Source organism: Natrix helvetica (genome assembly GCF_964273705.1).
Source record: "Natrix helvetica genome assembly, chromosome: 6".
Classification (NCBI taxonomy): domain Eukaryota; kingdom Metazoa; phylum Chordata; class Lepidosauria; order Squamata; family Natricidae; genus Natrix; species Natrix helvetica.
In genome coordinates this window covers 77,587,465-77,609,634 of record NC_138553.1, presented here as the reverse complement: position 1 = coordinate 77,609,634, position 22,170 = coordinate 77,587,465, and the positions used below count along the sequence as shown (strand labels likewise).

The following is a 22,170-nucleotide window of genomic DNA, read 5'->3' as shown; positions in this document are numbered from 1 at the left end:
TCATCTGGAAGCAAAGTCTATCCAATTGAGACAGACTGACTTCTAAACAGATTTAAAAAATGCAGAAGTATGGGCATCAACCAATTCAGCCAAATTCAAAGACTTTAAAAAGAAATTCTACAAGACAGTTAATATGTTTATATTAGTACTAATTACTGTATATTACATTTACCAACTGTGAGAAAAGAGGGATCATATTGAATGATAATGTAATTGGGGAAAAATAAAGGGTTTCTGGGAGTTTTAGAAATGTCTATATTTTTCTATAATATTTTTTTTTAATTTATATTTCAATATATTTGTTGAAAATGGTGGTTGACTACTTAAAGGGCAGGGAGGGAAAAGATGTCATTGTTTAGGAATGGAGCAGGAAACCCAGATTATGCAACATTTATCATAAAATGTCTGTTGTGCTCATTGGGAACGACTCACTTCCCCCAATTGTCCAAAATATTTGGCACTACCTCCTGTTGTGCGTGGGCTCTAAATTATTTTTAATGCTCCAAGGCAACCAACCACCAGTGTTTAAGGAACAGAAGCGTTTGAAAAAAGAAAATAAGGGGAAATTAGAAGGTGAATTGGAAATTCAGCTAGTTCTTGGTGTCTATGGAGATTCTCAATCATAGTTATCCCCAAGGTGCTTTTTTAAAAAGACAACTGGACTTCCTTGTTTTTCTTTGAAGGCATTTCGCTTCTCATCCAAGAAGCTTCTTCAGCTCTGACTAGATGGAGGGGAATGGAAGGATTTATACTCCTTGCAGACAGCTGGTCCTTTGCATCCTTTTTAGAGGGTCGTTGAGGCCACTTGGGAAGTTAATCTCTGTCCTCAGGATCACCGGAGTGGTGCAAATGGGTGTGGAGCATTCTTGGAACTGCTGAAAGGACGGTGTTGTAGACAGGAGATAGATGATGTTGTATCCTTCCCCCTCTGTGGAGATAGATGATGTTGTATCCTTCCCCCTCTGTGGAGATAGATGATGTTGTATCCTTCCCCCTCTGTGGAGAGAGATGATGTTGTATCCTTCCCCCTCTGTGGAGATAGATGATGTTGTATCCTTCCCCCTCTGTGGAGATAGATGATGTTGTATCCTTCCCCCTCTGTGAAGATAGATGATGTTGTATCCTTCCCCCTCTGTGGAGAGGGGGCTGTTCAATTTTGTCATAGATGGCCTCTTTGACCCCTCTTTCAAACCAGCGGTCCTCTCTGTCCAAAATGTGGACTTTGCTGTCTTCAAAAGAGTGGCCTGTATCTTTTAAATGCAAATGGACTACTGAATTTTGTCTTCAGCTGTCTGCAAGAAATATCAATCCTTCCACTCCCCACCATCCAGTCAGAGCTGAAGAAGCTTCTTGGATGAGAAGCAAAAAGGTCTTCAAAGAAAAACAATGAAGTCCAGTTGCCTCTTGAAAAAGCACCTTGGGGACAGGTAGACCTTGACTTATGACGACAATCAAGTTCAAAATTTCTGTTGCTAAATGAGACTATTTTAAAGAGAAATACAGACCATTGATGCCACAAGCTTAACACCCATGTCATAAAGCTATGGTGGCAAACGTATGGCATGCATGCCACAGGTGGCACACAGAGCTTTCTCGGTGGGCATGGTTTTCGGGTCTCTGCCGTTTTCAGGTCTCTGGGTAGGGTGCATGTGGGAGATACATGTGCATGTGAGAGGGGGGTCGTGCGCATATGTGCGGGGTCATGCGTGCATGTTCGGGGGCATGTGGGGGTCGGACGCACTTGCATGGGGTGGGATGCATTCACAGGGGGCAGGGAGAGCATGGAGAGTCACACACACATGTGCGAGGGGGCAGGGCACACATGGCTTTCAGCACACAACAACAGCAAGGTTAGCCATCATTGCCATAGAGGTCCTAGAAGGCAGCCAAGAGAGCATTCCATCTCTTTGCTGCCAGCTGAATCTGGGATCCTCCTAGTCCAGGGGTCTGCAAACTTAAACACTCAAAGAGCCCTTTGGACCCGTTTCCCACAGAAAATAAAACACCAGGAGTCACAAAGGCCCTAACCGGAAGCCCCCTGTTCAATTCTGGAGCTGACCGGAAGTTCAGTTCCCCCACCATAGAGTCTCCTCCTAGCGCATCATACTTTTTCCTCTACCTGTCATAACCGAAAGCCCAAATCAATTGTGGAGACGACCGGTAAACCCTCCCCTTGCCATAGAGTCTTCTCCTGGCGCACTGGGCTTCTCTCCACCCCCACCCCCCCACCGGAAGCTCCTCTCAAAATTGTGGTGCCAACCAGTGACGGAGCCGCAACAGAGGGAGGAAAGAGCCACATGCGGCTCCAGAGCCTCAGTTTGCTGACCCTTGATCTAGCCAGATCTTGAATCACAGAGATCTGGGCATATGTGACTTGACTTTTCCTCCCCCTTCTGACTCTCATTTACCCACAGGGAGGAAAACCAGTGTGCCACCCACCCACCCACCCACATTGCCCTTGTGTGTTCAGGGTCATCCTGTCAACTAATTGCATCCTTTCTCTAGAAAGTTCCAGGGAAATGACTCAACTTTGCCCTGGCCAAAGGCCCCAAAGATGTGCCCTCAAGTCTGAGACAGTCCCTTACAGTGTTTGGGAAATAAAGAGTTTTGCAGCGTGAATGCAGGGTTGAAATGCCAAGCATTGGGCTGTTGGGAGAAAATGTCCTTCTGGGTTCAGTTCCAAGTGGGGAAAAAGACACGGGAAACACAGAGGCTGCTTGGAAAGATGGTTTAAGGGTGGACAGGATCACATGGTTTGAGTTCCTGAGCAGAAAAGGGGGATCACATGCTTTAAGGTGTTGGGTGAAGAAGAAAAGAGAGAGAAGAAGGGGCTTGCTGGGCTTTTTTAATACTCTGTTCGGCCCCACCTCTCAGTTTCCTGTTCCTGTGTAAGAAATGTATTCTGATTGGTTGTCAGACTCCCATGGGGCCATGCGGGGACAACTCTCTAGGCTGTGTTTTGAGTCCAGGTTTGGTTGAGTTCCCAGATGCCATGTGATGAGTTCCTGTAGAAGGCTACTCCTACCTTTATTATGTAAAGTAGACTAGCTCAGGCTTTAATGGCTCATTGACAAAGCAGGGAGGGGGGCAGGAAGGTTCAGGGAGACACTCTGTCTTTTAAAAACACGTTCATCCCTTTTCACTCCCAAGGAAATATAATATGCTGCCTTCTTAATATTTCCCAGGATATTTCAGTTTTGTAGCAGAAGGGTGGGTTTTAACCTCCTACAGGGCAACTGTCAGATTTTCCAACAAGCCACAGCCGTGTGACTTTCCTCTTTTAAGAAAAAAAAGAAAATAAAATGTGAGGAGAAAACAGTCAACCATACCTTCATTACAAGGGTCCCCAGCCCATCCCAGTCGAGGTGCACGTTCTCCTTATAACTGAGGTGAACAGCTGGCAGCACCGTAGGCTGGATGTGGAGAGCATCTGGAAGAAACAAGGGCGTGGCGTAAGGGAGCAAGTATGAGCAACTCAGCAAACTGCCATTTCAGACCCTCGTCCCTTTTGTATCTCTTCTACGAAGAGGCAGCCTGGACTGATCCACTGGCATGACCTCCGTTGATCACTGGAAGCTCATTCTTCCAACAAAAAAAGGGGGGGGAAGCTGATATTCCATTGGAAGCCTCCTAAGAAACCACTGGAGAAGGACTCCCTGGAGAAGAGCCTCATGCTGGGAACGATTGAAGGCATAAGAAGAAGGGGACGACAGAGAATGAGGTGGCTGGATGGAGTCATCGAAGCAGTAGGCGTGAGCTTAAATGGACTTCAGAGGATGGTAGAGGACAGGAAGGCCTGGAGGAACGTTGTCCGTGGAGTTGCGATGGGTCGGACATGACTTTGCAACTAACAACCACAAGAAACCAGCAAGGCTCTCTGCACGCTTTTGCTTGTGTAGAGCATAACAGAGGTTTCCCCAGGAATCTCCCTTTTGCCATTCCTAGATTCAGGGGGTGGGGGGAAAGGAGGAAAACCAGTTTGGCAGCTCGTTTTGTAAGAACAAGCAGGTTTCTTCTTCTTCTTCTTCTTCTTCTTCTTCTTCTTCTTCTTCTTCTTCTTCTTCTTCTTCTTCTTCTTCTTCTTCTTCTTCTTCTTCTTCTTCTTCTCCTCCTCCTCCTCCTCCTCCTCCTCCTCCTCCTCCTCCTCCTCCTCCTCCTCCTCCTCCTCCTCCTCCTCCTCCTCCTATTTCAATTAACTGTAATTGTTAAGGTCCCTTCCTCATCCCTCTTTAACCAACCAGGCAAAATCAGCCTCTGGAGATCATCACAGCAGGAATTAATGAAGCCAATTGATGCTGGATCAAATTAACAGAGATGGAAGGGACCTTGTCAGTCATCTACTGCAACCCTTCCCCACCCACCCACCCCCATCCAAGCAGGAGACCCTACACCATTTCAGTCCAGTCTCTTCTTGAAAACCTCACTTTGGGCACGCCATCACAGGTATAGGTTCTCCTGTTTGAGCAAGGGGCTGGACAGAAGACCTCCAAGGTCCCTTCCAACTCTGTTATTCTATTAATAAAATACCCAAGTGCTCTACATTTAAGGTCTGCTTGGCCCTCACTTAGCAAGTAACTTTGCTCTAATTCAAAGAAAAGCTATCCCAGCAAAGCACAGGAAACTTTGCAGGATCCCCACGATGATTAAATCAGTCTGACATTAAAGCAATCTACGGAAAGATACCTCAAGGTCTTAGAGAGCCAGGCCACATCAAAACACACATGCAGTTCTTTTTGTAATCCTCCCTTCCCTTCTGGTAAGGAAATGTAGGCAGACCTGTTGACTAACTCCCTTACTCACAACTCCCTTCCAGTTAAATAACAAAGGAATGAGTGGGGGAGTGGGCTTGTGTGTATTTTTGTTATCTGAATTTCCCCAGAAGCAGAAGCTGGAAAGAAAGGAACACGTTTAGGCTGTCCTTCCAGGACAGAATATGACCTAATTTAAATTGTACCTGAAAGTAGAATAGAGTGTAGTAGAGTGTAGACTAGAGTGTAGACTAGAGTAGAGTAGTGTAGAGTGTAGAGTAGAGTAGAGTAGAGTGTAGAGCGTAGAGCGTAGAGTGTATAGTAGAGTTGTGTAGAGTGTAGAGTGTAGAGTGTAGTGTAGAGTAGAGTAGTGTAGAATGTAGAGTGTAGAGTAGAGTAGAGTGTAGAGTGTAGAGTAGAGTAGTGTAGAGTGTAGAGTGTAGAGTGTAGAGTAGAGTAGTGTAGAGTGTAGAGTAGAGTAAAGTGTAGAGTGTAGAGTGTAGAGTAGAGTAGAATAGAGTAGAGTGTAGAGTGTAGAGTAGAGTAGTGTAGTGTGTAGTGTGTAGAGTGTAGAGTAGAGTAGAATGTAGAGTGTAGAGTGTAGAGTGTAGAGTGTAGTAGAGAAGAGAATAAGAATAAGAATAGAATAAGAATAGAACATGGAAAGGAATCTTTAAGCAAATCCAGTTTTTCCTATTGACTGCTCAGTCGGAAGGTCACAACTGATGATCACGTGTCCCCGGGATATTGAAACTGTCATAAATACGCTGGTCGCCAAGTATCCAATTTTTGATCACGTGACTGTGGGGATGGCTGCAATGGTTGTAAGGGTGAGGACCAGTGCCAAGTTAATCTTTTCAGCGGTGCGATAACTTCAAACGCTAAACAGATAGATGTAAGTTGAAGATTGCCCATACATGCAGTCATAGCAAGTATCAACTGGTTTCTGAAGCTTCTTTCTATATCACAAAACACTCTGCTATCCCCAATAATGTACATCTGCAACTGGTAACAAGCCAGAAGGATTTCAGACCAAGTTCCTTCCTGCCTTGATAAGGGAGATGTTTTGGGATTCTAGACGCTGAACCTGTAAGCCAGCATGGCTGGCTCAGGAATTCTGGGAGTTGAAGTCCACAAGTCATAAAAGAGTCATCTTTCCCCATCCCTGCTGTATGCAAACATGAGCTGGAGGTCTTCCTCCTGGAAATGCAGAAAGTGACATTAGCAAGAAGACAACATACTTTGTAGGAAGGGAATCTGAACATCCTGCCCGTTGACAGACACACCACCACCATGTTTCAATTTAATAGTGAGGTTCTCATCCTGGAGCTGCACAGAGACTGAGCGGGTACAAACTGCGTCACGGTCATCAGCACACTGGGGAGACATCAAAAAGGACATTTAAGCTGAGTTATGACTTCAGTAGATCAGTAGCAAAAGTAGAGTAGGAACAGAATGGTAATGGTATGGAGTGGAGTGGAGCAGGGGTGGTATACACTTACCTTCCCTACCAGTTCGCAAATGTCCATCTTCATGCATGCGCAGGTCATTCCATGCATGCGCTTTTGGTGAAAAGGGGGCCTAAATGGGATGCCATAAAGCCCCACATGGGTGGGAGGAGCCACCCATGATTTCTGCTACTGGTTTGGCTGATCTGGTCCGAACCGGTAGAATACTACCTCTGGAGTGTAGTGTAGTGGAATGTAGTGTAGTGGAATGGAATGGAATGGAATGAATGGAGTATAGTATAGTATAGTATAGTATAGTAGAGTAGAGTAGAGTAGAGTAGAGTAGAGTAGAGTAGAGTAGAGTAGAGTAGAGTAGAATAATGGAATAAGAATGTAGAGGAATAGGAGGAGTAGGAGAAGTAGGAGGAGTAGAGTAGAATAATGGAATAAGAATGTAGAGGAGGAGTACGAGTAGAAGGAGTAGAGTAGAATAGAGTAGAGTAGAGTAGAATAGAATAGAATAGAATAGAATAGAACAGAATAGAATAGAATAGAATAGAATATTCTTTATTGGCCAAGTGTGATTAGACACAAGGAAATTGTCTCTGGTGCATAAGCTCTTGTAGTTATAACCATAAGACACCAATAGGAGAAGATAGTGGGAAAGATAAGAAGATGGGGAAAGATGAAAAATGAGAAGTTGAGAAAGAGGAGAAGGATAATAGCAATACAGTCTGACTACATGCGTAGTAGTCATGTCTTTAGGCATAAAACAGTGCTGTGGGAATTAGATGTTCCCTTGAAGTAGGGGGTTGGACTAGAAGACCTCCAAGGTCCCTTCCAACTCTGTTATTCTACTGATCTCAATGCTATTGTGCTTGCTCAGCAAACTTCAGTTCACAATGTATTTCCTTAAGCAGTATATAAGATTCACAACTTCTGCTTTCCTATTTGAAATCTATTGTTGTAAGCTGAAAAAATGTTGCGTTTTCTGAGACTTCCCTTGCTGTTTTCCCACGTTCCCTGATTCTGCAAACAATATTTTCTGTTCCCAGAAGTTCTGGATCCGTTTCTGAAAGAGGATGGGGTTTCCTTTTCAGTGGGCCTCTTGCCAAAGAAGCAACAGAAGAATTGTGGGTTGCGGGCACTCCTTCCTTCCTGATACTGTACATCAGCACACACACCAAAGAACTTTATCATGATGCCACTCCTATCACGAGACAGATTTTGACCCATTGGCAGGTCTGTCATTTTTGGCTTGGTGACTTGCTGGCATCCTGCCATCAAAGGGGAGGATGGGGGGGGGGATATCAGAGGTGGTATTCAGCAGGTTCTGACCAGTTCTGGAGAACTGGTAGCGGAAATTTTGAGTAGTACGGAGAACCAGTAAATACCACCTCTGGCTGGCCCTGCCCCCATCTATTCTCTGCCTCCCGAGGGGAGAGAATGGGGATTTTGCAGTATCCTTCCCCTGGAGTGGGGAGGGAATGGAGATTTTGCAGTATCCTTCTCCCAGGAGTGGGGAGGGGATGGAAATTTTGCAGTATCTTTCCCCTGGAGTGGGGAGGGAATAGGGATTTTGCAGTATCCTTCCCCTGGAGTGGGGAGGGAATGGGGATTTTGCAGTAACCTTCCCCTGGAGTGGGGAGGGAATAGGGATTTTGCAGTATCCTTCCCCTGGAGTGGGGAGGGAATGGGGATTTTGCAGTAACCTTCCCCTGGAGTGGGGAGGGAATAGGGATTTTGCAGTATCCTTCCCCTGGAGTGGGGAGGGAATGGGGATTTTGCAGTATCCTTCCCCTGGAGTGGGGAGGGAATAGGGATTTTGCAGTATCCTTCCCCTGGAGTGGGGAGGGAATGGGGATTTTGCAGTAACCTTCCCCTGGAGTGGTGAGGGAATAGGGATTTTGCAGTAACCTTCCCCTGGAGTGGGGAGGAAATCCTTCCGCTACCACACCCACCAAGTCACGCCCACCAAGCCACACCATGCCCACCAAGCCATGCCCACATAGCCAGTAGTAAAAATTTTAAATCCCTCCACTGGGGAGCATGGGGAGGATGAACAAATGGGCAATCAACCTGCATGTGTCCATGATGGGAAATTGGGGAGGGGGGAATGACCACTTGATGAATAGTAAGAGAGCTCGGAGCCAGTTTGTGTCAGTACCCAAGCCCGTGTATCCTGAGAAAGAATGAGAACTACTCTCAACATCTCAGCATTCTCAAAACACCCATGTGGACTCTTATTGTCTGAAGTGGTCATGGCGGGAGGGCTGGGATGTGGAGAAACTTTGTGTATTTTTTGAGTGTGTGGACTTTAGTTCTCACCTGACGTTACTGCAACCGACATCTTTTAGGAAAAGAACCTATCGCTTCAACCAAATGGAGTCGAGGGTCTTTCTCTCCTAAGAATATCAGACTGGGGCAGGTCTGACACACATACTCCACGTTTACTACCTGATGAAAGCCACACTTAACCTTGGTGTGGGACTAGGACACAAATGAAATGCTGTTTTGATTTAAATAAAGCATGCATATAGCTTCCTTAAATACCCTTAAAATGAGGCTCTTCAAATATTGAATAGTATTTAATTATATTTAATTATCTAATGTAATATCATCAAATAATAATATTTAATAATGTAATCTGTCTTCTTGCCTTAAACCTTACAATGAGCTTTAACTTTTGGATGGATTAGGGGCGGGGATTGGGGGGAGTGTATGAAGGTATCATTGTGCACCTCTGAAATGACTTTTAAGGGGTGAGAGGATGGAGACCTATTCTGTGGGGTCCTTGGTTGTGTCTGAACTTGGTTGTTTCTCGTGAAGATGTTTCATTACCATACTAGGTAACATCATCAGTGCCAGCCCTGAACTACAAATATTCTCTTCTATCAGAGACCTGTTCCCTGGTGCCCTGTTAGAATATTCATGACTGGGAGAGACATGGGAACAAGGTCAGCCAATGAATAGGCATAGCAACTAAGTCAGCCAATGGGAGCTTAAATAGATCTGAGTCTGTGCTGAGAATTGAAACTGAAACTAATCAGTCTGCTGTGAACTCTGAGATGAAACTGTTCTCCCCAGCTTGTGTTCTGCTTGTAACTTCTACCCCATTGAAAAAATCAGCTATTGGTATTGTACATTTATCCATCTGTTATTATGTACATAAAGAAGTCAACGAATCCAGCTGAATCAGCTATCCCTGTGTGCTTTCTGGATTTGATTTTTCTGCAAAACAAAACTCTGACATACCCACATATATTTATTTCCACCACCATTTTCTCTTTCAACAAAGATGCTCTTACTTGGACGGTCTCAATGAAGACAGAAAAGGAGTTCCCCTCGCAATCTCCTGCGAACAAGTAGTGACAGACTCCACTGAAGGTGAAATGCTTGTTGTCAAAGCTTTTGAAATGGGATTGACCAGTGACGGAACACTCTCCTAGGGGGAAAAAAATTGCAAAGGCTTACTTGCAAATGAACTGCAGATCACAATTTTCCATTAGACTAAATTGCCTGCTTTGACTGAAATAATAATAGTAATAGTAATAGTAGTAATAAAACGTGTTCTGGATTTGAAACAAATGAGTGTGTTTGTTTGCAGCTAAAGTCTAAAGATGATACCACTCTGACGGCAGAAAGTGAAGAGGAACTAGTTTTCTTGATGTGGGTAAAGAAGGAGAGTGCAAAAGTTGGCTTGAAACCCAACATTAAGAAAACTAAGATCATGGAAGTAGTGACCGATTTTATTTTCCTGGGCTCCAAGATCACCGCAGATGGGGACTGCAGCCAAGAAATTAAAAGACACTTACTCCTGGGGAGGAAAGCTCTGGCAAATCTAGACAGCATACTAAAAAGCAGAGACATCACTCTGCCAACAAAAGTGCATATAGTTAAGGCTATGGTTTCCCAGTTGCAATGGATGGCTGTGAAAGTTGGACCATAAGAAAGGCAGAGTGCCAAAGAATCGAGTCATTTGAACTCTGGTGCTGGAGAAGGACTCCTGCAAGTCCCTTGGCCTGCAAGGCGATCAAACTGGTCAGTCCTGGAGGAGATCAACCCTGACTGCTCTTTAGAAGGTCCTAAATCCTGAAGATGAAACTCAAACACTTCGGCCACCTAATGAGAACAAAGGACTCATTGGAGAAGAGCCTCATGCTGGGAAGGACTGAGGGCAAAAGAAGAAAAATGGGACGACAGAGGAGGAGGTGGCTGGATGGAGTCAAGGAAGCAGTAGGCATGAGCTTAAATGGAGAGGACAGGAAGGCCTGGAGGAGCGTTGTCCATGGGGGTCGCGATGGGTCGGACACAACTTCACAACTAACAACAAAGTCTAAAGCTTTTTGGGGGATTTCGATGACATTATCAGAAAGCTCACTGGCCCAGCATTTTCCCCCCTCACCTAAATTGTTTCATGAAAAGCATCTTTAGTTAGAAAGGGAACTCATCAAATTTGCAGCTGATATTAAAGTGGAGAGAACAGCCAACACTTTAGAAGATAAGCTTAAGATCCAGAAGGATCTTGACAGATTTGAGCATTGGGGCCTATGATACAATACAATAGCAGAGTTGGAAGGGACCTTGGAGGCCTTCTAGTCCAACCCCATGCCTAGGCAGGAAACCCTATACCGTCTCAGACAGATGGCTATCCAACATCTTCTTAAAGACAGTGTTGGGCATTCACAACTTCTGGAGGCAAGCTGTTCCACTGATTAATCGTTCTAACTGTCAGGAAATTTCTCCTCAGTTCTAAGTTGCTTCTCTCCTTGATTAGTTTCCACCCATTGCTTCTTGTTCTGCCCTCAGATGCAGAACATGATCCAACAAAATGGAATTGAGTGGTAGGAAAACCAAGGTCTTCTTACACTTAGGCAAGGAAAACCAAATGCATAGGTATAAGACAGGTGGTAACTGGCTCAACAACAGTAACTGTGAGAGGGATCTTGGAATCCTAGTGGACAACCATTTAAATATGAGCCAGCCGTGTGCAGCAGCTGCCAAAAAAGCCAACACAGTTCTAGGCTGCATAAACAGAGAGATAGATTCAAGATCACATGAAGTGTTAATACCACTTTATAAGGCCTTAGAAGACCACACTTGGAATATTGCATCCAGTTTTGGTCAACACAATACAAAACAAATGTTTTGACTCTAGAAAAAGTGTGGAGAAGAGCATCAAAGATGATTAAGAGACCGGAAGCTAAAACATATGAAGAATGGTTGCAGGAAGGAAGTATGTTTAGAGTAACGAAAAGAAGAGCTAGGGGTGACATGATAGCAGTCTTCCATTATTTGAGGGGCTACCAAAGGGAAGAGGTGATCAACCTATTCTCCAAGCACCTGAGGGCTGGACAAGGAATAATGGATGGAAGATCATTGAAGGGAAATCCATCCTAGAAATAAGGCAAAATTTCCTGATAGTGAGAACATGGAATGGATTGCCTTCAGAAGTTAGGGGTGCTTCCTCACTGAGGTTGTCAAGAAGAGATTGGATAACTGTTTGCCTGAAATAGTCTAGGCTTTCCCAAAGGTGCTTTTTTCAAGAGGCAACTGGACTTCATTGTTTTTTCTTTGAAGATGTTTTGCTTCTCATCCCCAAAACTTCTTGGATGAGCAGCGAAAGGTCTTCAAAGAAAAACAACGAAGTCCAGTTGCCTCTTGAAAAAAGCACCTTTGGGACAGCCATAACCTGGAATGACTGAGAATCTCTATAGATATAATAATACAATACAATAGTAGAGTTGGATGGGACCTTGGAGGTCTTCTAGTCCAACCCCCTGCCTAGGCAGGAAACCCTATACCGTTTCAGATAGATGGCTATCCAACATCCTCTTAAAGACTTCCAATGTTGGGGCATTCACAACTTCTGGAGGCAAGCTGTTCCACTGATTAATTGTTCTCACTGTCAGGAAATTTCTCCTCAGTTCTAAGTTGCTTCTCTCCTTGATTAGTTTCCACCCATTGCTTCTTGTTCTACCCTCAGGTGCTTTGGAGAATAGTTTGACTCCCTCTTCTTTGTGGCAACCTCTGAGATATTGGAACAATGCTATCATGTCTCCCCTAGTCCTTCTTTCCTTTAAGCTAAACATACCCAGTTCCTGCAACCGTTCTTCATATGTTTTAGTCTCCAGTCCCCTAATCATCTTTGTTGCTCTTCTCTGCACTCTTTTTAGAGTCTCCACATCTTTTTTACATCGTGGCGACCAGAACTGAATGCAGGATTCCAAGTGTGGCCTTACCAAGGCATTATAAAGTGGCATTAACCCTTCACGTGATCTTGATTCTATCCCTCTGTTGATGCAGCCTAGAACTGTGTTGGCTTTTTTGGCAGCTGCTGCACACTGCTGGCTCATATTTAAATGGTTGTCCACTAGGACTCCAAGATCCCTTTCACAGTTACTACTACTGAGCAAGGTAGTAGTAGTCTAGGGTCTCCTGCTTGAGCAGAGAGGGTTGGACCAAAAGATGTCTATATTTTCCCTTTATTAAAGTCCATCTCCATCCAGGCATATTCGGGTGGATAAATAAACTGAAAGAATTTTGCAAGAACTTCGTAAACTCTTGCAAAGGGGGGGGGGTCACAAATGACCTTTAGTTCGTTTCACCTTTTATTTCAATTCAGTCGAGCCTTTGGCTGCCTTTCAAGTAGGTTTGCATTCTTTGGGGTTGGTTTTTAATTAGTGTACTTCCTTTGTTCAGTCTGACCCTTCCCACTTCATGGTTTCTTAGCTGCTATTGAGAAATGTGTTTGAGCAAGGAGGTTAAGCAAACACTGCTAGCTAATGTTGTTTTATTCCCCATTGAGACTGTTCTATTCCAGTCATTATTTAGAATAGAATAGAATAACAGAGTTGGAAAGGACCTTGGAGGTCTTCTAGTCCAACCCCCTGCTTAGGCAGGAAACCCTACACCATCTCAGACAAATGGTTATCCAACATCTTCTTAAAAACTTCCAGTGTTGGGGCATTCACAACTTCTGGAAGCAAGTTGTTCCATTGATTAATTGTTCAACTGTCCATAAATTTCTCCTTATTTCTAAGTTGCTTCTCTCCTCATTTAGATTCCATCCATTCTTGTTCTACCTTCAGGTGCCTTGGAGAATAGTTTGACTCCCTCTTCTTTGTGGCAACCCCTGAGATATTAGAAGACTACTATCATGTCTCCCCTGGTCCTTCTTTTCATCAAATTAGACATACCCAGTTCCTGCAACCGTTCTTCATATGTTTTAGCCTCCAGTCCCCTCATCATCTTTGTTGCTCTTCTCTGCACTCTTTCTAGAGTCTCCACATCTTTTCTACATCGTGGCAACCAAAACTGAATGCAGGATTCCAAGTGTGGCCTTACCAAGGCATTATAAAGTGGTATTAACACTTCACACGATCTTGATTCTATCCCTCTGTTTATGCAACCTAGAACTGTGTTGGCTTTTTTTAGCAACTGCTGACTCATTTAGTTTGCTTTAATTCTTGTAAATTTGTGGGCTGCCCAGAATCACAAGATAGGTGGTCGTATACATTGAACAAATAAATAAATAAATATCAACTTTGCTTCAATTTTTTTTAAGCTTAAAGGCTCCTCAAATTCTCAAAAACAGACCGCTGTCTGTTTCTAAACAATGCCACCCTTGGGGCTTAAAACCATAAAGTGATTATACACCAAAATCCCTAAATCCCAAATGAAATCGTCTACGTTCTTTGTTTTTCAATTCTCACATAGGAAAGTTCCTCCAGATCAAGATTTCCCAACCTGGGGAATGTCCAAAACTGTGGACTTCCAACTCTCAGAATTCCACAGCCAGCTGGGACCATTGATGAGAATTCTGGGAGTTGAAGTCCATACATCTGGAAATTGGGAAGCACTACTCCAGCTATTCTGACTTCAGCAGAGGTGAGTTTCTGCCGGTTCAGCCCGGATCGGGCGAACCAGTAGTGGCGGCGGAGGGAGGCTCCGCCCACCTGCCCGGACCGCTTCTGTGCATGCGTAAAAGCATTGCAAATCAGTAGTAAAAAAATTGGAAACCCATCACTGGACTTTAGGTAGTATCAATGTTAAAAGACTTCTGTTATGCGTTGTTTGATATTAATAAGTCGCCAGCTTACAGAAGCCAACATTTTCCATTCCTTATCGCAAAGATATGAGCAAAAGTTATTTAGCAATTGGTTAAGACCATGAAGTGGCCATTTGCTGAACGGTTAATAGTTCATTATTTCCCCAAATCCATTAATAATAATGCAATCACCCTAACTTTATTAAGATTTATGGCAAACCATAAAGCTAATCTTCTGAGAAAGAGTACATCGTTTCTATGATATCTCATTAGGCTGAGATTAGTCTGAAAGGGCCTCAGAACTTAACTCCGCTGATTGGTCGGGGGTCCCGATGGGGGTATTCCATGCTGGAGATAGTGGATTCAGAAGGAAATCCCACCTCTATCCCGTTTGTCTACTGGTTCCTAGTTTCCTCAATTTTTGTTCATTTTTAATACTTTAACACCCTTGTTTTTAGGATATTGTAAACTACCAAAAGTCATTCGACAGTGAGATTGATGACAAATAAATTTAATAAAAAAGAAAGAGATAGAGAGAAAGAAGAGAGAAGAAAGAAAAGAAAAGGAAGGAAGGAAAGAAGAAAGAAAGAATGAAAGAAAGAAAAACAGTGTTAGAAGAGACCTTGGATGTCTTCTAATCCAACCCCCTATACTATTCCAGACAAGTGGCTGTCCAGCCTCTTCTGAAAAACCTCCAGTAAAATAAATAAATTAAAAGTGGGAGAGAGAGAGAGAGAAAGAGAGAGAGATGGAGGGAGGGAGAGGAACGGGAGGGGAAGGGAAGGAATGAATAAAGGAAGACAGGAAGGAAGGGAAAGGAAGGGAAAAGAAGAAAGGGAAGGGAGGAGGGAAGGGAGGGAGGGAAAGGAACAGAAAGGAAGGGAAAGGAAGGGAGGGAAGGAAGAAAAAGAAAGAAAGAAAGAAAGAAAGAAAGAAAGAAAGAAAGAAAGAAGAAAGAAAGAATGAGAGAGAGGGAGAGGGAAGGGAAAGGAAGGAAGGAAGACAAGGAAGAAAGGGAAAGGAAGGAAGGGAAGAAAGAAAGAAAAAAGAAAGAAAGAAAGAAAGAAAGAAAGAAAGAAAGAAAGAAAGAAGGAAGAGAGAGGGAGGGAGGGAGAGGGAAGGGAAGGGATGAATAAAGGAAGACAGGAAGGAAGGGAAAGGAAGGGAAAAGAAGAAAGGGAAGGGAGGAGGGAAGGGAGGGAGGGAAAGGAACAGAAAGGAAGGGAAAGGAAGGGAAAGGAAGGGAGGGAAGGAAGAAAAAGAAAGAAAGAAAGAAAGAAAGAAAGAAAGAAAGAAAGAAAGAAAGAAAGAGAGGGAGAGGGAAGGGAAAGGAAGGAAGGAAAAGGAAGAAAGGGAAAGGAAGGAAGGGAAGAAAGAAAGAAAGAAAGAAAGAAAGAAAGAAAGAAAGAAAGAAAGAAAGAAAGAAAGAAAGAAAGAAAGAAAGAAGAGAGAGGGAGGGAGGGAGAGGGAAGGGAAGGGATGAATAAAGGAAGAAAGGCAGGAAGGAAGGGAAAGGAAAGAAGGAAAGAAAGGAAAAGAGAGAGAGAGAGAGAAAGAGAGAAAGAAAGATCAGTCCACATGAGTTTCTGATGACTTAGATCCAACAAGTTTGCTTCACGAATAAAATCACAAAAAAGCTGTTCCCAAAAAACCCCTGGTGATGCTAAACTGTATCTCTGGAAGAGTTTTAACAGAGCAACAGGGTTTGAAGGGAGCTTGGAGGTCTTCTAGTCCAACCTGCTCAAGCACAAGCCCCTATACCTTTTCAGACAAACAAGCTGCCCTCTCCCTTCTTTAAAACCTTCAGTGCCGGGAAACCCACAACTTCCAAAAGCAAGTCGTTCCGCTGGTTAATTAAGACTGGCTTCTCTTCATGGCGCTAATCGTCTGCGGTCCCTTGAAAATCAGAGACACAATGTTCCTAAGTAAGGTGCATTTCGGACGAAAAGGATCCAGCCCAGAAGGAATGGATGGCGGGACGCTACTCTTAGGAGCCTTTCAGCCTTTCACTGAATCTTCGGCTTTTGCTTCAGAGGCAACCATTAATTTTGCCACAAACAATTCTGCCAGATGATGTGGGGGGGGTGGAGGAAAAGGAAGGAGTGCCCTTCCCCCTCCCCCCATTTAGTGGGCCACAATGTTTTCTTCCAGCCTCTGTTCATTTGACTCGCTGAAAGCATCTCTTGACTCTTTGTGGTGAAGCTTTTTTAAACACTGTAAACAAATTAGGAGAATCCGCACCCTTCTGCAAAGCAAAACTCCTTCTGCTGTTGGTTGGGAGGGAGGGTGTCCGTGGTGGGTTGCAGGAGATACGTCTCGGTACGGGCGTACCAGAGCCTGCCCAGAGCACCGGGTACCATTCCGGTACGGAGCTGAGCTCCAGAGGGTGCACTCGAGCTCCTTACCATGTTTTAAAGCTGTTGGCGTTTTCGCACAGGCGCATGGCACGTACAGCGCCTGCGCTCCGCTCCGCTGACCAGCTGGAGCATTGTGGAGGGTTGCGGAAGCGTTATTTGAAGCTACAACGCATACAACCCAGTGGACTTCAACTCCCAGCATGGCTGGATGGGGAATTCTGGGAATTGAAGTCCACCGGTCTTAAAGATGCCAAAGTTGCATGCTCCTGATGTATCACTTCAGGTTGTCATGCACTTAGGTTGACTTTCAGTATCACTTGTTGAACCCAGACGGTGCTCTCCCACTGCAACGGAAAAAGAAAGGACTCGCAGAGCCGGTTATCTCTGCTTCCCTCTTCTGCAGCTGGGCCCTGAACCCCCAACAAAAAATAGTTGAGAAATGAACTGGGACCAATGCTGGATTGGGATTTGAAAGAAGCTTAGAGGGGGGAAAAGTTGAAACCCAAAGAATAGAACAGCTAAACTGAGAATCATGGGTGGCGCAGTGGTTAAAATGAGGTACTGCAGGCTCTTCTGCTGGCTGCCTGCAATCTGGCAGTTTGAATCTCAACAGGCTCAAGGTAAACTCAGCCTTCCATCCTTCTCAGGTCAGTAAAAAGAGGACCCAGATTGTTGGGGGCAATAGGCTGACTCTGTAAACCGCTTAGAGAGGGCTCTAAAGCACTATAAAGTGGTATATAGGTCTAAGTGCTATTGCTATTCCTTCCTTCCTTCCTTCCTTCCTTCCTTCCTTCCTTCCTTCCTTCCTTCCTTCCTTCCTTCCTTCCTTCCTTCCTTCCTTCCTTCCTCATTCTCCTTCCTTGTGGAACAGTGGTCAGAATGCAGTATTGTGGGCTAATTCTGCCAGCAGTTTGATTCTGATTGGCTCAAGGTTGACTCAGCCTTCCATCCTTCCAAGGTGGGTCAAATGAGGACCCAGATTGTTGGGGGAAATAGGCTGACTCTGTAAACCGCTTAGAGAGGGCTGTAAAAGCACTGTGAAGTGGTATATAAGTCTAAGGGCTATTGCTCTGTTGACTATGAAAACGGAGGAAAGCAAATGACTTCTGGCAAGATTCTGAATGCACAGTTTGAGGAAGAGAAAAGCCAGAATATAACGGAAGGAAACCTATATATAATGGGAATAAACAACAATTCACTCACTGAATGTTCCGGGACCAACATACCTGGACAGGGCTGATTGTTGCACACCCACGCACCATGCCTGCAAATACTAGGAAATAAAACATTTCTCGGTTAGGAATGGGGATACCATGAACCACGTTTCTTACTATAAAACTTAAATATGCATTAACAGGTCTCAATTACAGGTAAAGGTTCCCTTCGTACATGGGTGCTAGTCATTCCCAACTCTAGGGGGCGGTGCTCATCTTCATTTCAAAGCCGAAGAGCCAGCGCTGTCCGAAGACGTCTCTGTGGTCACGTGGCCAGCATGACTCAATGCCGAAGGCACACGGAACGCTGTTACCTTCCCACCAAAGGTGGTTCTTTTTTGTCTACTTGCATTTTTATGTACTTTCGAACTGCTAGGTTGGCAGAAGCTGGGGCATGTAATGGGAGCTCACTCTGTTATGCGGCACTAGGGATTCGAACCGCTGAACTACCGATCTTTCTGATCGACAAGTTCAGCGTCTTAGCCAATGAGCCACCGCGTCCCATAACATTACATTAGCCTTCGCAATATTTAAGATTAATTAAGATTTCCCCTTTCCCTATTGGGTTCGTCCAAAGATGATATTATATATCCTATAATCATTAACAACATAATCTAATATTTTTAGCTAAGCCAATGAGGCAGCTTGCTTGTCTCAAATCTTTCAGGGTTTGGTTTCCAGTTTTGATCCCAACTATCTTTCTTTTTATTTTTGATTCGGCTACTTGCATTTTTATGTGCTTTCAAACTGCTAGGTTGGCAGAAGCTGGGAAAAGTAATGGGAGCTCACTCTGTTATGCGGCACTAGGGATTCGAACAACTGAATTGCTAACCTCACTGATCGACAAGCTCAGCGTCTTAGCCACTGAGCCACCTTTCCATCCTAAAATGAGATCCAAATTGTTGGGGGCAATATGCTGACTCTGTAAACCGCTTAGCAAACGTTGTAAAGCACTGTAAAGTGGCATATAAGTCTAAATGCTAATGCATTCAGTTGCACTCCATTCAATTGCATTGCATTGCATTTCCTTAACCCTTGTGTGTTTGGATCACACTGATTTCAATTATCTGCAATTTTATTACAGCACCAAGTTAAACAATCATGAGAGAGGGAACCCAATGTTTTAATCAGGAACTATTTAAGGAAGAAACCCCACCCCAAAGAAGGTACCGAGACTGTCAGGGCAAGCTACGATGGATAAACAGCTCTCTCCTTCTGCACGCATGGTGCCACCTAAACTGGTCATGAAACCTTGGCAAGAAAAACAATCAGGCCCAGAAAATGCCAAGATTCACGACAGACAAGAAATCCTGTCTTTCTAAATCATGGGCATTTCACATCACCAACTCAACACCCCCTGCTTATTCTCAATGCCTTGGCAACCCACAATCCTCGTGATTCCTGCCAACCTTAAAATGCGAGCGGACAAAGAGCTATTCACATCGCCCCTCCTTTCCCCCCTCCAGCTGACCAATTGGACAGCCCAGAAACTCTCACCCAGCCCGCCTCCTCTCCTCACCCCTTCTCAGTTCTGCAAGAGGAAGGCATTTCCCTCCCCTCTGCAGCTCACACCAAAGGGAAGTAGGCCGAAAGCAACGGGTCAACTGTGTCAATACGAGACACGCAACGGGAGGTTGTATGAGGCTCAGTTGTCACTTGCAAAAGGGTGGGCAGTTTGCATGATGACACCAGGGCAGGCCGATGTCGTTCCTGTTTGTGTGCAAGGCAGCTGTGTGTGTTTTCGTTGTAGAAAGAAAGAAAATTTCACCCGCGTAGTTTGAAAAAAGGGGATGAAATAGATCTGTGTTTCTCAATCTTTGAAGATTTGAAGACGTCTGAGCTTCAACTCCCAGAATTCCCCCAGACAAGTTGAAGAGGTCTGGACTTCAACTCCCAGAATTCCCCCAGACAAGTGGAAGACGTCTGGGCTTCAACTCCCAGAATTCCCCCAGACAAGTTGAAGACGTCTGGGCTTCAACTCCCAGAATTCCCCCCAGACAAGTTGAAGAGGTCTGGGCTTCAACTCCCAGAATTCCCCCAGACAAGTTGAAGACGTCTGGGCTTCAACTCCCAGAATTCCCCCCAGACAAGTTGAAGAGGTCTGGGCTTCAACTCCCAGAATTCCCCCAGACAAGTTGAAGACATCTGGGCTTCAACTCCCAGAATTCCCCCAGACAAGTTGAAGACATCTGGACTTCAACTCCCAGAATTCCCCCAGACAAGTTGAAGAGGTCTGGGCTTCAACTCCCAGAATTCCCCCAGACAAGTTGAAGAGGTCTGGGCTTCAACTCCCAGAATTCCCCCAGACAAGTTGAAGAGGTCTGGGCTTCAACTCCCAGAATTCCCCCAGACAAGTTGAAGACATCTGGGCTTCAACTCCCAGAATTCCCCCAGACAAGTGGAAGACGTCTGGGCTTCAACTCCCAGAATTCCCCCAGACAAGTTGAAGACGTCTGGGCTTCAACTCCCAGAATTCCCCCCAGACAAGTTGAAGAGGTCTGGGCTTCAACTCCCAGAATTCCCCCAGACAAGTTGAAGACGTCTGGGCTTCAACTCCCAGAATTCCCCCCAGACAAGTTGAAGAGGTCTGGGCTTCAACTCCCAGAATTCCCCCAGACAAGTTGAAGACATCTGGGCTTCAACTCCCAGAATTCCCCCAGACAAGTTGAAGACATCTGGACTTCAACTCCCAGAATTCCCCCAGACAAGTTGAAGAGGTCTGGGCTTCAACTCCCAGAATTCCCCCAGACAAGTTGAAGAGGTCTGGGCTTCAACTCCCAGAATTCCCCCAGACAAGTTGAAGAGGTCTGGGCTTCAACTCCCAGAATTCCCCCAGACAAGTTGAAGAGGTCTGGGCTTCAACTCCCAGAATTCCCCCAGACAAGTTGAAGACGTCTGGGCTTCAACTCCCAGAATTCCCCCCAGACAAGTTGAAGAGGTCTGGGCTTCAACTCCCAGAATTCCCCCAGACAAGTTGAAGACATCTGGGCTTCAACTCCCAGAATTCCCCCAGACAAGTTGAAGACGTCTGGGCTTCAACTCCCAGAATTCCCCCCAGACAAGTTGAAGAGGTCTGGGCTTCAACTCCCAGAATTCCCCCAGACAAGTTGAAGACGTCTGGGCTTCAACTCCCAGAATTCCCCCCAGACAAGTTGAAGAGGTCTGGGCTTCAACTCCCAGAATTCCCCCAGACAAGTTGAAGAGGTCTGGGCTTCAACTCCCAGAATTCCCCCAGACAAGTTGAAGACGTCTGGGCTTCAACTCCCAGAATTCCCCCCAGACAAGTTGAAGAGGTCTGGGCTTCAACTCCCAGAATTCCCCCAGACAAGTTGAAGACATCTGGGCTTCAACTCCCAGAATTCCCCCAGACAAGTTGAAGACGTCTGGGCTTCAACTCCCAGAATTCCCCCCAGACAAGTTGAAGAGGTCTGGGCTTCAACTCCCAGAATTCCCCCAGACAAGTTGAAGACGTCTGGGCTTCAACTCCCAGAATTCCCCCCAGACAAGTTGAAGAGGTCTGGGCTTCAACTCCCAGAATTCCCCCAGACAAGTTGAAGACATCTGGGCTTCAACTCCCAGAATTCCCCCAGACAAGTTGAAGACATCTGGACTTCAACTCCCAGAATTCCCCCAGACAAGTTGAAGAGGTCTGGGCTTCAACTCCCAGAATTCCCCCAGACAAGTTGAAGAGGTCTGGGCTTCAACTCCCAGAATTCCCCCAGACAAGTTGAAGAGGTCTGGGCTTCAACTCCCAGAATTCCCCCAGACAAGTTGAAGACATCTGGGCTTCAACTCCCAGAATTCCCCCAGACAAGTGGAAGACGTCTGGGCTTCAACTCCCAGAATTCCCCCAGACAAGTTGAAGACGTCTGGGCTTCAACTCCCAGAATTCCCCCCAGACAAGTTGAAGAGGTCTGGGCTTCAACTCCCAGAATTCCCCCAGACAAGTTGAAGACGTCTGGGCTTCAACTCCCAGAATTCCCCCCAGACAAGTTGAAGAGGTCTGGGCTTCAACTCCCAGAATTCCCCCAGACAAGTTGAAGACATCTGGGCTTCAACTCCCAGAATTCCCCCAGACAAGTTGAAGACATCTGGACTTCAACTCCCAGAATTCCCCCAGACAAGTTGAAGAGGTCTGGGCTTCAACTCCCAGAATTCCCCCAGACAAGTTGAAGAGGTCTGGGCTTCAACTCCCAGAATTCCCCCAGACAAGTTGAAGAGGTCTGGGCTTCAACTCCCAGAATTCCCCCAGACAAGTTGAAGAGGTCTGGGCTTCAACTCCCAGAATTCCCCCAGACAAGTTGAAGAGGTCTGGGCTTCAACTCCCAGAATTCCCCCAGACAAGTTGAAGAC

The 22,170-nt window shown here is 45.2% G+C and overlaps 1 protein-coding gene across 2 annotated transcripts in view; it reads right to left on the bottom strand.

Moving 5' to 3' along the window:
* VWF (von Willebrand factor) overlaps positions 1-22,170 on the bottom strand; it is a 173,055-nt gene that overhangs the window by 122,671 nt on the left and 28,214 nt on the right. For both annotated transcript variants that reach the window (XM_081957932.1, XM_081957933.1), the window contains 4 exons: positions 17,830-17,876; positions 9,505-9,641; positions 5,990-6,125; positions 3,330-3,430 (listed from right to left, as the gene is read on the bottom strand). In XM_081957932.1, coding sequence (XP_081814058.1) covers positions 3,330-3,430; positions 5,990-6,125; positions 9,505-9,641; positions 17,830-17,876 — 421 coding nt within the window. The remainder of the gene's footprint in view (positions 1-3,329; positions 3,431-5,989; positions 6,126-9,504; positions 9,642-17,829; positions 17,877-22,170) is intronic.